Here is a 17,516-nt window from a genome sequence, read left to right on the forward strand (position 1 = left end):
ATTTTTCTGGTAACAGGCTTCCTAGCCTGTATTAAGGTATCAATAACCGACTCAGAGAAGCCACGCTTTGATAGAATCAAGCGTTCAATCTCCATGCAGTCAGCCTCAGAGAAATTAGATTTAGATGTTTGAAAGGACCCTGAATTAGAAGGTCCTGTCTCAGAGGCAGAGACCACGGTGGACAGGACGACATGTCCACTAGGTCTGCATACCAGGTCCTGCGTGGCCACGCAGGCGCTCTCAGAATCACCGAACCTCTCTCCTGTTTGATCTTGGCAATCAAACGAGGAAGCATCGGGAATGGTGGAAACACATAAGCCATGTTGAAGACCCAAGGGGCTGTCAGAGCATCTATCAGCACCGCTCCCGGGTCCCTGGACCTGGATCCGTAACAAGGAAGCTTGGCGTTCTGACGAGAGGCCATGAGATCCAGATCTGGTTTGCCCCAACGACGAATCAGTTGAGCAAAGACCTCCGGATGAAGCTCCCACTCCCCCGGATGAAAAGTCTGGCGACTTAGAAAATCCGCCTCCCAGTTCTCCACGCCTGGGATGTAGATCGCTGACAGGTGGCAAGAGTGAGACTCTGCCCAGTGAATTATCTTTGAGACTTCCAACATCGCTAGGGAACTTCTGGTTCCCCCTTGATGGTTGATGTAAGCCACAGTCGTGATGTTGTTCGACTGAAATCTGATGAACCTCAGAGTTGCTAACTGAGGCCAAGCTAGGAGAGCATTGAATATTGCTCTTAACTCCAGAATATTTATTGGGAGGAGTTTCTCCTCCTGAGTCCATAATCCCTGAGCTTTCAGGGAATTCCAGACTGCTCCCCAGCCTAGAAGGCTGGCGTCTGTTGTTACAATCGTCCAATCTGGCCTCCGAAAGGTCATCCCCTTGGACAGATGTGGCCGAGAAAGCCACCATAGAAGAGAATCTCTGGTCTCTTGATTCAGATTTAGTAGGGGGGACAAATCTGAGTAATCCCCGTTCCACTGACTTAGCATGCACAATTGCAGCGGTCTGAGATGCAGGCGCGCAAATGGTACTATGTCCATTGCCGCTACCATTAAGCCGATTACTTCCATGCACTGAGCTACTGACGGGTGTGGAATGGAGTGAAGGACACGGCAAGCATTTAGAAGTTTTAATAACCTGGCCTCTGTCAGGTAAATTTTCATCTCTACAGAATCTATAAGAGTCCCTAGAAAGGGAACTCTTGTAAGTGGTAATAGAGAACTCTTTTCCACGTTCACCTTCCACCCATGCAACCTCAGAAATGCCAGAACTATCTCTGTATGAGACTTGGCAGTTTGAAAACTTGACGCTTGTATCAGAATGTCGTCTAGGTACGGAGTCACAGCTATGCCTCGCGGTCTTAGTACCGCCAGAAGTGATCCTAGAATTTTTGTAAAGAGTCTTGGAGCCGTAGCTAATCCGAAGGGAAGAGCTACAAACTGGTAATGCCTGTCTAGGAAGGCAAATCTCAGATACCGGTAATGGTCCTTGTGAATCGGTATGTGAAGGTAGGCATCCTTTAGATCCACTGTGGTCATGTACTGACCCTCTTGGATCATGGGAAGGATGGTTAGAATAGTTTCCATTTTGAATGATGGAACTCTTAGAAATTTGTTTAGGATATTTAAGTCCAAGATTGGCCTGAAGGTTCCCTCTTTCTTGGGAACCACAAATAGGTTTGAATAGAATCCCTGTCCGTGTTCCGTCCGCGGAACTGGGTGGATTACCCCCATTAGTAAGAGGTCTTGTACACAGTGTAGAAACGCCTCTTTCTTTATTTGGTTTGCTGATAACCTTGAAAGATGAAATCTCCCCCGTGGAGGAGAAGTTTTGAAGTCCAGGAGATATCCCTGAGATATGATCTCCAACGCCCAGGGATCCTGGACATCTCTTGCCCAAGCCTGGGCGAAGAGAGAAAGTCTGCCCCCCACTAGATCCGTTTCCGGATAGGGGGCCCTCTCTTCATGCTGTTTTGGGGGCAGCAGCAGGTTTCTTGGCCTGCTTGCCCCTGTTCCAGGACTGGTTAACTTTCCAGCCCTGTCTGTAACGAGCAACAGCTCCTTCCTGTTTTGGAGCGGAGGAAGTTGATGCTGCTCCTGCCTTGAAGTTACGAAAGGCACGAAAATTAGACTGTTTGGCCTTTGATTTGGCCCTGTCCTGAGGTAGAGCATGGCCCTTACCTCCCGTAATGTCAGCAATAATTTCTTTCAAGCCGGGCCCGAATAAGGTCTGCCCTTTGAAAGGAATATTAAGCAATTTAGATTTAGAAGTCACGTCAGCTGACCAGGATTTAAGCCATAGCGCTCTGCGTGCTTGGATGGCGAATCCGGAGTTCTTAGCCGTAAGTTTGGTTAAATGCACAACGGCATCAGAAACAAATGCGTTAGCTAGCTTAAGTGTCTTAAGCTTGTTGATTATTTCATCCAATGGAGCTGAGCGAATGGCCTCTTCCAGAGACTCAAACCAGAATGCTGCCGCAGCAGTGACAGACGCAATGCATGCGAGGGGCTGTAAAATAAAACCTTGTTGAACAAACATTTTCTTAAGGTAACCCTCTAATTTTTTATCCATTGGATCTGAAAAGGCACAACTATCCTCCACCGGGATAGTGGTACGCTTAGCTAAAGTAGAAACTGCTCCCTCCACCTTAGGGACCGTCTGCCATAAGTCTCGTGTGGTGGCGTCAATAGGAAACATTTTCCTAAATATGGGAGGAGGGGTAAAAGGCACACCCGTCTATCCCACTCCTTGCTAATTATCTCTGTAAGCCTTTTTGGTATAGGAAATACGTCAGTACACACCGGTACCGCATAGTATCTATCCAACCTACATAATTTCTCTGGAATTGCAACCGTGTTACAATCATTCAGAGCCGCTAATACCTCCCCTAGCAATGTGCAGAGGTTCTCTAGCTTAAATTTAAAATTGGAAATCTCTGAATCCAGTCTCCCTGGATCAGATCCGTCACCCACAGAATGAAGCTCTCCGTCCTCACGTTCTGCAAACTGTGACGCAGTATCTGACATGGCTCTCATCTCATCCGCGCGCTCTATCCTTAACCCAGAGCTATCGCGCTTGCCTCTTAATTCTGGCAACTTAGATAATACTTCTGTCATAACAGTAGCCATGTCTTGCAAAGTGATTTGTAAGGGCCTCCCTGATGTACTTGGCGCCACAAAATCACGCACCTCCTGAGCGGGAGGCGAAGGTACTGACACGTGAGGAGAGTTAGTCGGCATAACTTCCCCCTCGTCGTCTGGTGATAATTTCTTTACATGTAAAGATTGACTTTTATTTAAAGTAGCATCAATGCAATTAGTACACAAATTTCAGTTGGGCTCCACATTGGCCTTTAAACATAGTGAACAAAGAGATTCATCTGAGTCAGACATGTTTAAACAAACTAGCAATGAGACTAGCAAACTTGGAAATACTTTTCAAAATTAATTTACAAGCAATATAAAAAACGTTACTGTGCCTTTAAGAAGCACAGAAAAACTGACACAGTTGAAATAACAATGACCAAAATAGTTATAGCAACCAAATTTTCACAGTAAACGTATTAAGTTAGCAAAGGATTGCACCCACCAGCAAATGGATGATTAACCCCTTAGTACCCAAAAACGGATAACAATTATATAATTAACGTTTTTCTCACAGTCAAATACACTGTCACAGGACTGCTGTGCCTGATTACCTCCCTCAAAATGGATTTTGAAGACCCCTGAGCTCTCTAGAGACGATCTGGATCATGGAGGATGAAGTAGACAGATTGTGACTGAATTTTTACTGCGCAAAAAAGCGCTAAAATAGGCCCCTCCCACTCATATTACAACAGTGGGGAAGCTCAGAAACTGTTTCTATGCAGAAAACAAAAATGGCCATGTGGTAAAAATCATGCCCTAATAAGTTTTATCACCAAGTACCTCACAAAAACGATTAACAAGCCAGTAAACGTTTTAAACATACATTTGAAAGTTATGTATTATTATTAATAAGCCTGCTACCAGTCGTTTTTACTGCAGTTAAGGCTCATACATTATTTCAGTATTAACAGTATTTTCAGAGTCAATTCCATTCCTTAGAAAAATACATTCAGTGTATACACACACACACACACACACACATCAGCCTGATACCAGTCGCTATCACTGCATTTAAGGCTGAACTTACTTTACAATGGTATCAGCAGTATTTTCTCAGTCAATTCCATTCCTCAGAAAATAAATTACTGCACATACCTCATTTGTTGCAGGGGAGCCCTGCATGCTATTCCCCTTCTCTGAAGTTACCTCACTCCTCAGATGAGAAACAGCCAGTGGATCTTAGTTACGTCTGCTAAGACCATAGAAAAAAACCCAGGCAGATTCTTCTTCTAATGCTGCCTGAGAATAAACAGCACACTCCGGTGCCATTTAAAAATAACAAACTTTTGATTGTAGAAATAAACTAAGTTAAAAAACACCACAGATCTCTCACAGCTTCCTTTTTAGTTAGGCTGCAAGAGAATGACTGAGTATGATAGGTGAGGGGAGGAGCTATATAGCAGCTCTGCTGGGTAATTCTCTTGCAGTTTCCTGTTAGGAAGAGATATATTCCATAAGTAATGGATGACCCGTGGACTGACTACACTTAACAGGAGAAAGGGAATTTTTGGACATATTCTGGTGTTAAATGGATAGTCTAGTCAAAATGAAACTTCCATGATTCAGACAGAGCATGCAATTTTAAGCAACTTTCTAATTTACTCCTATTATCAATTTTTGTTCGTTCACTTGGTATCTTTATTTTAAAAAGTTGGAATGTAAGCTTAGAAGCCGGCACATTTTTGGTTGAGCACCTGGGTAGCGTTTGCTGATTGGTGTCTAAATGTAGCCATCCAATCAGCAAGTGCTACCCAGGTGCTGAACCAAAAATGGGCCAGTTCCTAATCTTACTTTCCAGCTTTTTTAAATAAAAATACCAAGAAAAAATGATAATAGAAGTAAATTAGAAAGTTGTTTTAAATTGCATGCTCTATTTGAATCATGAACGTTTATTTTTGACTAGACTATCCATTTGATGAGTTTCTATTTTACAAATTGTAATACTGGACCCAGTATGAATTTTATCTAAGATGTGTTTTTCGGATACCATCAATCAAGAGATTATAGTCCATCTACTATTCCCAAGAATTCTTTTGATGGTCTCTTACTTCAACTTTCAAATTACAAAGGGCTTTTGGTCAATAATTTACTTTGTCTCTTGGTCCTTGTAAAAGTCATTTCTTTAGTTTTTTTTGTTTAAATCTCTTATTACCAAAGTTTTCTTGGAGGGAGAGGAAGAGAGAGTTTTTTTTTTTTTTTTTTTACACAAAAACGCATTATTATCCATTTTACTAGATCAGTTTCCTCTTCTTGGAATTTCTGCCTCAACAAAAGTCTTGAGTATTAGTTCCCAGGAGTAATGACTTGTGCCCTCTCACCACATCATGAAAAAACACCACAATTTATTTCTTATATGGTGGTGAGAGTCCACGAGACACTTCAAATTTAATTTATTATTTAATCAATTTTTCCGGAAACGGTTTTATTTTGAACCTCTTTTTCCCTTTCCTGCCTTTATACTTCTTCTTTCTTGGCTATAGGTCAGACTAGAATACCAGAGAGTAGGAAAGAAAAGAGGGCGTTCCAATGGTGAAATACGTATGCACACACAAACCATCCAAAGAACAGACAATGGTGATATACTCACAAAAGAGAAGCACTGAATCGTGCAGTACAAGCAGGCTGAAACATCAGAGCTGTCCAGCTAGCTCACACTCCGGCTGTCAGCAGTCTCCAAGAGCCACAGTCAGAGTGTGAGCTAGCTGGACAGCTCTGATGTTTCAGCCTGCTTGTACTGCACGATTCAGTGCTTCTCTTTTGTGAGTATATCACAATTGTCTGTTCTTTGGATGGTTTGCGTGTGCAAACGTATTTCACCATTGGAGTGCCCTCTTTTTCTTTCCTACTCTACAGATGACACTTCTTTCCCAGCACGGGATTGTTTGATCAAAGAGGAAGCAGCACCCAATCCTAATTTGGGACTAACACATTATTATTATCCCTATATCTGTTGGCATATTATAATGATATTTTTCTTATATTTTACATAGTATATATTTGCACTTTTTTGGACTTTGATCCTTAGGGTTTATAATATTTACATTTATATATTATATATATTTTCATTTTTCTGGCGCACATAGTTTTCTGGGGTTCATCCCCTTGTGTTTTTAGAATACCAGAGAGGTGGGAGGGATTCATTACTTTTAGTGCTTTGGGAATCTTTGCATAAATCATAGATTTTGGTTTTTCCAATGCCTCTAAGAAAGAAGCTGAAGTGTGGAGCATGTAATAACCTAACTCTTCTACATGCTGCACAGTGATTACTTTATATCCTGTCCATAATAAGCAACAGCAAAGGAGATAAGATAAACAGCACTCAAGACTTTTCATATATGTCTCTGGCCAGCAAAACAATGTCAATTAAGCTAAAACAATGACAATTTTAAATAATTTAATACATTTTATATTGAGTGTAATTTTGTATAAGAGTTACCTATACAGGCCATGGCTTGATCTTCTCTTTTCATTTTTCACATCAGATTTAACAGCTGAAGAATGGATATCAAGATCTTCCAGGTCATCCCAATTATCAGATGCTTTGAGCGCTTTTGTGATGTGCCCCCACCTTCTCCTGTTTTTAAGGTTAGGGTCTGTATTTGTGCTCTCAGTACTAGAGATTAAATTCTGCAAATCAAAAGGTTCACAAAATGCCAGTAAATATGTTATACATTACAACAAATACAAAGTAAAGAAAATGCCAGGGTTGCATTACTGCAGTATATAAAATGTTATAGACAGTTATATTATTGACTACAGGTTGTATGGTTTTGCATAATTTCCACTTCTGCAGAACTGCAAACTTGATATTTTGTGTAGCAATTTGTTTTACAAGCACATTTTACTAGTGTTCAAGCAACACTATATGTGTGTATATCTACACAGTGCCCTCCACTAATATTGGCACCCTTGGTAAATATGAGCAAAGAAGGCTGTGAAAAATTGTCTTTATCGTTTAACCTTTTGAGCTTTTGTTAAAAAAAAATGCACAAAAATACTCTGCTCTCATGGATATCAAACAACTTCAAACACAACACAGGTTTATCCAAAAAAACAATAATATCTTTGTTCAATATATGAGGACCAATTATTGGCACCCCTATTAATTCATATGAAAAAATATATATTTGAAGTATGTTCCCATTGATATTTTAAATTTTTTAGTACACCTGGGTGACTAGGAACAGAAAATTGTTCAACCATAACTTCCTGTTTCACAGGGGTATAAATATGAGGTAACACACAGGCCAAATTTGTTTAGTCATTCGTCACAATTGATAAGACCAAGGAATATAGCTGTGATGTGCGGCAATAGGTTGTTGAGCTTCAAAAAAAGGGAAGTGACTTTAAGAAAATAGCAAAAGCATTGAAGACGCCCATTTGTCTATATTGTCTCAACACACTGTGAAGAGGATGGTTCGAGTGGCCAAAATATCTCTAAGGATCACAGCTTGAGAATTGCAGAAGTTAGTTGCATCTTGGGGTCAGAAAGTCTCCAAAACTACAAGTTGTTTGGAAGGATTTCAAGAAAAAACAAAATTTATGCTTACCTGATAAATTTCTTTCTTTCCGGGCATGGAGAGTCCACAATTTCATTCCAATTACTAATAGGATATTCAACTCCTGGCCAGCAGGAGGAGGCAAAGAGCACCCCAGCAGAGCTGTTAAGTGTCACTTCCCTTACCCATAATCCCCAGTAATTCGCCTGAAGGAAAATGGAAAAAGAAGATAACAAAAGGGTATAAAGGTGCCTGAGGTTTGTACCAAAAAAGTACCGTCTTAAATGTAAATAAGGGTGGGTCGTGGACTCTCCATGCCCGGAAAGAAATTTATCAGGTAAGCATAAATTTAGTTCTCTTTCCTATGTAATGGAGAGTCCACAATTTCATTCCAATTACTAGTGGGAACCAATACCCAAGCTAGAGGACACAGAATGAAAGGGAGGGAGAATAAGACAGGCGGAACTAAACAGAAGGCACCACCGCTTAAAGAACTTTTCTCCCAAAGGAAGCCTCAGCCGAGGCAAAAGTATCAAATTTGTAGAATTTGGAAAAAGGTATGCAATGAAGACCAAGTGGTCGCCTTGCAGATTTGTTCCACAAAAGCTTCATTTTTGAAAGCCCACGAAGAAGAGACAGTCCTAGTGGAATGAGCCGTAATTCTCTCAGGAGACTGTTGCCCAGCTGTCTCGTAAGCCAACCGGATAACACTTCTCAACCAGAGTAGAAGAAGTAGCCTTTTGACCCTTACGCTTACCAGCGAAAACAATGAACAGGGCAGTAGATTGTCAAAAATCTTTAGTTGCTCTAAGATAAAAATTTTAGAGCACACACACAACATCCAGGTTGTGCAACAGACGTTACTTCTGAGAAGAAGGATTAGGACAAAAGGAAGGAACAACAATTTCCTGATTGATGTTTCGATCCAACACTTAGTACGAAGGACCGCCTTATCCGCATGAAAAATAAGGTAAGGAGAATCACACTGCAGAGCTGAAAGCTCAGAGACTCTGCGAGCAGAAGAAAAAGAGAGGAGAAAACATAATTTATGTAAGAACTTACCTGATAAATTCATTTCTTTCATATTAACAAGAGTCCATGAGCTAGTGACGTATGGGATATACATTCCTACCAGGAGGGGCAAAGTTTCCCAAACCTTAAAATGCCTATAAATACACCCCTCACCACACCCACAAATCAGTTTAACGAATAGCCAAGAAGTGGGGTGATAAGAAAAAAAGTGCGAAGCATATAAAATAAGGAATTGGAATAATTGTGCTTTATACAAAAAAATCATAACCACCACAAAAAAGGGTGGGCCTCATGGACTCTTGTTAATATGAAAGAAATGAATTTATCAGGTAAGTTCTTACATAAATTATGTTTTCTTTCATGTAATTAACAAGAGTCCATGAGCTAGTGACGTATGGGATAATGACTACCCAAGATGTGGATCTTTCCACACAAGAGTCACTAGAGAGGGAGGGATAAAATAAAGACAGCCAATTCCTGCTGAAAATAATCCACACCCAAAATAAAGTTTAACAAAAAACATAAGCAGAAGATTCAAACTGAAACCGCTGCCTGAAGAACTTTTCTACCAAAAACTGCTTCAGAAGAAGAAAATACATCAAAATGGTAGAATTTAGTAAAAGTATGCAAAGAGGACCAAGTTGCTGATTTGCAGATCTGGTCAACCGAAGCTTCATTCCTAAACGCCCAGGAAGTAGATACTGACCTAGTAGAATGAGCTGTAATTCTTTGAGGCGGAATTTTACCCGACTCAACATAGGCAAGATGAATTAAAGATTTCAACCAAGATGCCAAAGAAATGGCAGAAGCTTTCTGGCCTTTCCTAGAACCGGAAAAGATAACAAATAGACTAGAAGTCTTACGGAAAGATTTCGTAGCTTCAACATAATATTTCAAAGCTCTAACAACATCCAAAGAATGCAATGATTTCTCCTTAGAATTCTTAGGATTAGGACATAATGAAGGAACCACAATTTCTCTACTAATGTTGTTGGAATTCACAACTTTAGGTAAAAATTCAAAAGAAGTTCGCAACACCGCCTTATCCTGATGAAAAATCAGAAAAGGAGACTCACACGAAAGAGCAGATAATTCAGAAACTCTTCTAGCAGAAGAGATGGCCAAAAGGAACAAAACTTTCCAAGAAAGTAATTTAATGTCCAATGAATGCATAGGTTCAAACGGAGGAGCTTGAAGAGCTCCCAGAACCAAATTCAAACTCCAAGGAGGAGAAATTGACTTAATGACAGGTTTTATACGAACCAAAGCTTGTACAAAACAATGAATATCAGGAAGAATAGCAATCTTTCTGTGAAAAAGAACAGAAAGAGCGGAGATTTGTCCTTTCAAAGAACTTGCGGACAAACCCTTATCTAAACCATCCTGAAGAAACTGTAAAATTCTCGGTATTCTAAAAGAATGCCAAGAAAAATGATGAGAAAGACACCAAGAAATATAAGTCTTCCAGACTCTATAATATATCTCTCGAGATACAGATTTACGAGCCTGTAACATAGTATTAATCACGGAGTCAGAGAAACCTCTATGACCAAGAATCAAGCGTTCAATCTCCATACCTTTAAATTTAAGGATTTCAGATCCGGATGGAAAAAAGGACCTTGTGACAGAAGGTCTGGTCTTAACGGAAGAGTCCATGGCTGGCAAGATGCCATCCGGACAAGATCCGCATACCAAAACCTGTGAGGCCATGCCGGAGCTATTAGCAGAACAAACGAGCATTCCCTCAGAATCTTGGAGATTACTCTTGGAAGAAGAACTAGAGGCGGAAAGATATAGGCAGGATGATACTTCCAAGGAAGTGATAATGCATCCACTGCCTCCGCCTGAGGATCCCGGGATCTGGACAGATACCTGGGAAGTTTCTTGTTTAGATGAGAGGCCATCAGATCTATCTCTGGAAGCCCCCACAATTGAACAATCTGAAGAAATACCTCTGGGTGAAGAGACCATTCGCCCGGATGCAACGTTTGGCGACTGAGATAATCCGCTTCCCAATTGTCTACACCTGGGATATGAACCGCAGAGATTAGACAGGAGCTGGATTCCGCCCAAACCAAAATTCGAGATACTTCTTTCATAGCCAGAGGACTGTGAGTCCCTCCTTGATGATTGATGTATGCCACAGTTGTGACATTGTCTGTCTGAAAACAAATGAACGATTCTCTCTTCAGAAGAGGCCAAAACTGAAGAGCTCTGAAAACTGCACGGAGTTCCAAGATATTGATCGGTAATCTCACCTCCTGAGATTCCCAAACTCCTTGTGCCGTCAGAGATCCCCACACAGCTCCCCAACCTGTGAGACTTGCATCTGTTGAAATTACAGTCCAGGTCGGAAGAACAAAAGAAGCCCCCTGAATTAAACGATGGTGATCTGTCCACCACGTTAGAGAGTGCCGAACAATCGGTTTTAAAGATATTAATTGATATATCTTCGTGTAATCCCTGCACCATTGGTTCAGCATACAGAGCTGAAGAGGTCGCATGTGAAAACGAGCAAAGGGGATCGCGTCCGATGCAGCAGTCATAAGACCTAGAATTTCCATGCATAAGGCTACCGAAGGGAATAATTGAGACTGAAGGTTTCGACAGGCTGTAATCAATTTTAGACGTCTCTTGTCTGTTAAAGACAAAGTCATGGACACTGAATCTATCTGGAAACCCAGAAAGGTTACCCTTGTTTGAGGAATCAAAGAACTTTTTGGTAAATTGATCCTCCAACCATGATCTTGAAGAAACAACACAAGTCGATTCGTATGAGACTCTGCTAAATGTAAAGACGGAGCAAGTACCAAGATATCGTCCAAATAAGGAAATACCACAATACCCTGTTCTCTGATTACAGACAGAAGGGCACCGAGAATCTTTGTGAAAATTCTTGGAGCTGTAGCAAGGCCAAACGGTAGAGCCACAAATTGGTAATGCTTGTCTAGAAAAGAGAATCTCAGGAACTGATAATGATCTGGATGAATTGGAATATGCAGATATGCATCCTGTAAATCTATTGTGGACATATAATTCCCTTGCTGAACAAAAGGCAATATAGTCCTTACAGTTACCATCTTGAACGTTGGTATCCTTACATAACGATTCAATAATTTTAGATCCAGAACTGGTCTGAAGGAATTCTCCTTCTTTGGTACAATGAAGAGATTTGAATAAAACCCCATCCCCTGTTCCGGAACTGGAACTGGCATAATTACTCCAGCCAACTCTAGATCTGAAACACAATTCAGAAATGCTTGAGCTTTCACTGGATTTACTGGGACATGGGAAAGAAAAAATCTCTTTGCAGGAGGTCTCATCTTGAAACCAATTCTGTACCCTTCTGAAACAATGTTCTGAATCCAAAGATTGTGAACAGAATTGATCCAAATTTCTTTGAAAAAACGTAACCTGCCCCCTACCAGCTGAACTGGAATGAGGGCCGTACCTTCATGTGAACTTAGAAGCAGGCTTTGCCTTTCTAGCAGGCTTGGATTTATTCCAGACTGGAGATGGTTTCCAAACTGAAACTGCTCCTGAGGACGAAGGATCAGGCTTTTGTTCTTTGTTGAAACGAAAGGAACGAAAACGATTGTTAGCCCTGTTTTTACCTTTAGACTTTTTATCCTGTGGTAAAAAAGTTCCTTTCCCACCAGTAACAGTTGAAATAATAGAATCCAACTGAGAACCAAATAATTTGTTTCCCTGGAAAGAAATGGAAAGTAGAGTTGATTTAGAAGCCATATCAGCATTCCAAGTCTTAAGCCATAAAGCTCTTCTGGCTAAGATAGCCAGAGACATAAATCTAACATCAACTCTAATAATATCAAAAATGGCATCACAGATGAAATTATTAGCATGCTGGAGAAGAATAATAATATCATGAGAATCACGATTTGTTACTTGTTGCGCTAGAGTTTCCAACCAAAAAGTTGAAGCTGCAGCAACATCAGCCAATGATATAGCAGGTCTAAGAAGATTACCTGAACATAGATAAGCTTTTCTTAGAAAAGATTCAATTTTTCTATCTAAAGGATCTTTAAACGAGGTACCATCTGACGTAGGAATGGTAGTACGTTTAGCAAGGGTAGAAATAGCCCCATCAACTTTAGGGATTTTGTCCCAAAATTCTAACCTGTCAGGCGGAACAGGATATAATTGCTTAAAACGTTTAGAAGGAGTAAATGAATTACCCAATTTATCCCATTCCTTAGCAATTACTGCAGAAATAGCATTAGGAACAGGAAAGACTTCTGGAATAACCGCAGGAGCTTTAAAAACCTTATCCAAACGTATAGAATTAGTATCAAGAGGACTAGAATCCTCTATTTCTAAAGCAATTAGTACTTCTTTAAGTAAAGAGCGAATAAATTCCATCTTAAATAAATATGAAGATTTATCAGCATCAATCTCTGAGACAGAATCCTCTGAACCAGAAGAGTCCAAAGAATCAGAATGATGGTGTTCATTTAAAAATTCATCTGTAGAGAGAGAAGATTTAAAAGACTTTTTACGTTTACTAGAAGGAGAAATAACAGACAAAGCCTTCTTTATGGATTCAGAAACAAAATCTCTTATGTTATCAGGAACATTCTGCACCTTAGATGTTGAGGGAACTGCAACAGGCAATGGTACATCACTAAAGGAAATATTATCTGCTTTAACAAGTTTGTCATGACAATTATTACAAACAACAGCTGGAGGAATAGCTACCAAAAGTTTACAGCAGATACACTTAGCTTTGGTAGATCCAGCAGGCAGTGGTTTTCCTGTAGTATCTTCTGGCTCAGATGCAACGTGAGACATCTTGCAATATGTAAGAGAAAAAACAACATATAAAGCAAAATAGATCAAATTCCTTATAAGACAGTTTCAGGAATGGGAAAAAAAATGCCAAACATCAAGCTTCTAGCAACCAGAAGCAAATGAAAAATGAGACTGAAATAATGTGGAGAGAAAAGCGACGCCCATATTTTTTGGCGCCAAATAAGACGCCCACATTATTTGGCGCCTAAATGCTTTTGGCGCCAAAAATGACGCCACATCCGGAACGCCGACATTTTTGGCGCAAAATAACGTCAAAAATGACGCAACTTCCGGCGACACGTATGACGCCGGAAACGGAAAAGAATTTTTGCGCCAAAAAAGTCCGCGCCAAGAATGACACAATAAAATGAAGCATTTTCAGCCCCCGCGAGCCTAACAGCCCACAGGGAAAAAAGTCAAATTTTTGAGGTAAGAAAAAATATGATAATTTAAAGCATAATCCCAAATATGAAACTGACTGTCTGGAAATAAGGAAAGTTGAACATTCTGAGTCAAGGCAAATAAATGTTTGAATACATATATTTAGAACTTTATAAATAAAGTGCCCAACCATAGCTTAGAGTGTCACAGAAAATAAGACTTACTTACCCCAGGACACTCATCTACATGTTTGTAGAAAGCCAAACCAGTACTGAAACGAGAATCAGTAGAGGAAATGGTAAATATAAGAGTATATCGTCGATCTGAAAAGGGAGGTAAGAGATGAATCTCTACGACCGATAACAGAGAACCTTATGAAATAGACCCCGTAGAAGGAGATCACTGCATTCAATAGGCAATACTCTCCTCACATCCCTCTGACATTCACTGCACGCTGAGAGGAAAACCGGGCTCCAACTTGCTGCGGAGCGCATATCAACGTAGAATCTAGCACAAACTTACTTCACCACCTCCCTTGGAGGCAAAGTTTGTAAAACTGATTTGTGGGTGTGGTGAGGGGTGTATTTATAGGCATTTTAAGGTTTGGGAAACTTTGCCCCTCCTGGTAGGAATGTATATCCCATACGTCACTAGCTCATGGACTCTTGTTAATTACATGAAAGAAATAAAACCTTCCAAGATACCAACTTAATATCAACTGAATGCATAGGCTCAAACGGAGCCTGTTGCAAAACTCTAAGAACAAGGTTAAGACTCCATGGAGGAGCAACAGGTTTAAACACAGGCCTGATTCTGACCAAGGCATGAACAAAAGATTGAGCATCTGGCAGATCTGACAAACTTTAGTGTAAAAGAATAGAAAGTACAGAAATCTGACCCTCCAGAGTACTCACTACCAAACTTTTCTCCAGGCATCCTGAAGAAAAGATAAAAATGCGAGGGATCCGCACCCGACTCCAGGAGAAACCCTTAGATTCGCATCAATAAAAGGTATTTACTCCATACCTTATGGTATATCTTACGAGTTACAGGATTACAAGCCTGAAGCATGGTAACAAAGACCTTCTCAGAAAAAACCACGCCTAGCTAAAATTAGGCGTTCAATCTCCAAGCAGTCAGCTTCAGAGAATCTAGATTTGCGTGGAGGAAGGAACCCTGAAGAAGGTTCTTCCTTAGAGGAAACCTCCAAGGGGTAAGAGATGACATAATCACCAGATCTGCAAACCGGATCACCGACGCCCCTTCCTGATAGATACAAGCTATTACTCGAGGAAGGAGAGCAAATGGAGGAAACAGGTATGCTAGATCAAAGTCTCAAAGGATCTCTTGATCTTGCCCCGTACCTAGGAAGCTTGGTGATTAGATGAGAAGTCATCATATCCAACTCCGGAACTCACCACCTGAGGTTTATCATTGTGAAAATTTCCGGATGTAGAGCCTACTCCCCGGGATGAAAAGTCTGTCTGCTCAGGAAATCTGCTTCACAGTTGTCTCCCCCTTGGATGAGGATAGCAGAGAGGAGACAATCGTGAGACTCCACCCACTAGAGAATACGAATCACTTCCTTCATGGCTATGGAACTCTGAGTTCCTCTCTGGAGGTTGACATACGCCACCGAGGAGATTGAGAGAGAAGACTCTCTTAAGTCCACAGACCCTGAGTCTTTTAAGGAACCCCAAACTGTTCCCCAGCCCGACAGGCTGGCATCTGTGGTCACAACCTCCCAAATGAGGTCTCAGATGGAAACAAACAAAATGAATAATGTCCATGGAAACAACCATTAGACCAATCACTTCCACACACTAAGCCACTGATGGACAAATAGAGGACTGAAGACAAGAAACAAGAATTTTGTATTTTTGTCAGGAAATTTTCATGGACAGAGAATCTATGATCGTTCTCAAAAGCACACCTCTGTATGAGATCTTGCTAACTAAAAAGATGGTGCCTGAATCAAGATGCATCCAGGTATAGCGCCACCACTATTCCCTGAAATCTGACCCCCAACAAAAGGGCCCGTAGAACCATATTAATATTCGACAGAAAGTTCCCTCTTTCTTGGGAACCACAAAAAGGATTGAATAGAATCCTAGACCCTGTTCCGCCACAGGAACTGCAATCACTCGCTAGAGAAAATAGGTCTTTTATGCAGTTTAAAAAAAGGCCTCTCTCTTCACATGGTTTGCGGATAACCTTGAAAGGATAAATATGCCCCTGGGGGGGCAAAACTTGAATCCTATACTGTATCCCTGGAATACTACGTCCACAGCCCAAGGATCTGGGACATCGCAAATCCAAGCCTGTTGAAAAAAGGGAAAGCCTGCCCCCCCTACTTGATCCATGATTGGATCAGGGGTGTGTTTTTTTTTTTAAACTGCAACTCTTACACTTGCTAGGCAGCTAAGCTAACCGACAGGCCTACAGCTTACTAACAGATGGCTTTACCAGTAATAAAAGACCAGCATCGTAGTAAATCCTACCACACCTGGAGTTCACAGGCTGTCTCCCATCCAGGTATTAACCTGGCCCGGCCCTACTTAAACTTCCAAGATCAGATAGGATCGGGTGCATTCAGGGCAGAGTGGCGGAAAACTGTGGATATGGTCCCTCTACCCGTAGCTATATAGCCAGTCATGCTAATACTAAACTAAGCCAGAGAGATTTAAAAAGTAGTTCTTTTCTACCCAAAAAAGGATAGGAAATAGACTAATTGAGGCCCTTAATCTATGCAGCAACAGTGCAATAATGCAATTCTCAAAAACAGAAGAGCATATTATTTTGCAGATCCTTATATCGCTACCACTCCTATACCTGGAGATGATCCTGGAACATAATAGAGATACACAAACAGCAGATCGAGTTATAAATCTCCTCACAGAGAAGGAAATAAACTCCAGAAATATGTATTTACAAAATATAAAGAGAAGCTGCTATAGACACAGTTGTGCAATTCCTCCTATGAGAGAGAAAAAGGATTGCACAATCAAGTATATATACTGTATATATATCTTAAAGAAGATAATTCAAATCTATACAATTTGTAGAGCGCCAACAGATTCAGCAGCCCTAGAATAATCATAAAACCTATATGAATAATCATCCAAAAGAGGACTGACATTCTAGGCATTAACTCCAGATTAAAGGGGAAGTGGCAAAATAATCTGATGCAGTTCTATAAAAAAAGACTAATTAGAAAACATATCCACTAAATGGGAGCAAAAGATCAGGAATCCCAGCTAAACATAGGAAGTACTGATTAGACACAGCAAAAACAAAATGTATGCTTACCTGATAAATTATTTTCTTTCCTGGCATGGAGAGTCCAAGAATCCATTCAATTACTAGTGGTATATTCACTCCATGCCAGCAGGATGAGACAAAGAGCTCCCCAGCAGAACTGTTAAAGGACCAATCAACACAGTAGATTTGCATAATCAATAAATGCACGATATGAAGACAATGCAATAGCACTTAGTCTGAACTTCAAACGAGTAGTAGATTTTTTTAAAAATAAATTGTCTATTTTCACTCCCCCTGTATCATGTGACAGCCATCAGCCAATCACAAATGCATATACGTATATGCTGTGAACTCTTGCACATACTCAGTAGGAT

At 40.6% G+C, this 17,516-nt stretch overlaps 1 protein-coding gene across 1 annotated transcript in view; it reads right to left on the bottom strand.

The window, feature by feature from the left end:
• The window catches only part of CILK1 (ciliogenesis associated kinase 1), a 249,510-nt gene that overhangs the window by 80,716 nt on the left and 151,278 nt on the right, over positions 1 to 17,516 (bottom strand). Inside the window, exon 10 of the mRNA XM_053710380.1 lies at positions 6,597 to 6,787. Coding sequence (XP_053566355.1) covers positions 6,597 to 6,787 — 191 coding nt within the window. The remainder of the gene's footprint in view (positions 1 to 6,596; positions 6,788 to 17,516) is intronic.

This window comes from Bombina bombina, chromosome 4 (assembly GCF_027579735.1).
Source record: "Bombina bombina isolate aBomBom1 chromosome 4, aBomBom1.pri, whole genome shotgun sequence".
Lineage (NCBI taxonomy): Eukaryota > Metazoa > Chordata > Amphibia > Anura > Bombinatoridae > Bombina > Bombina bombina.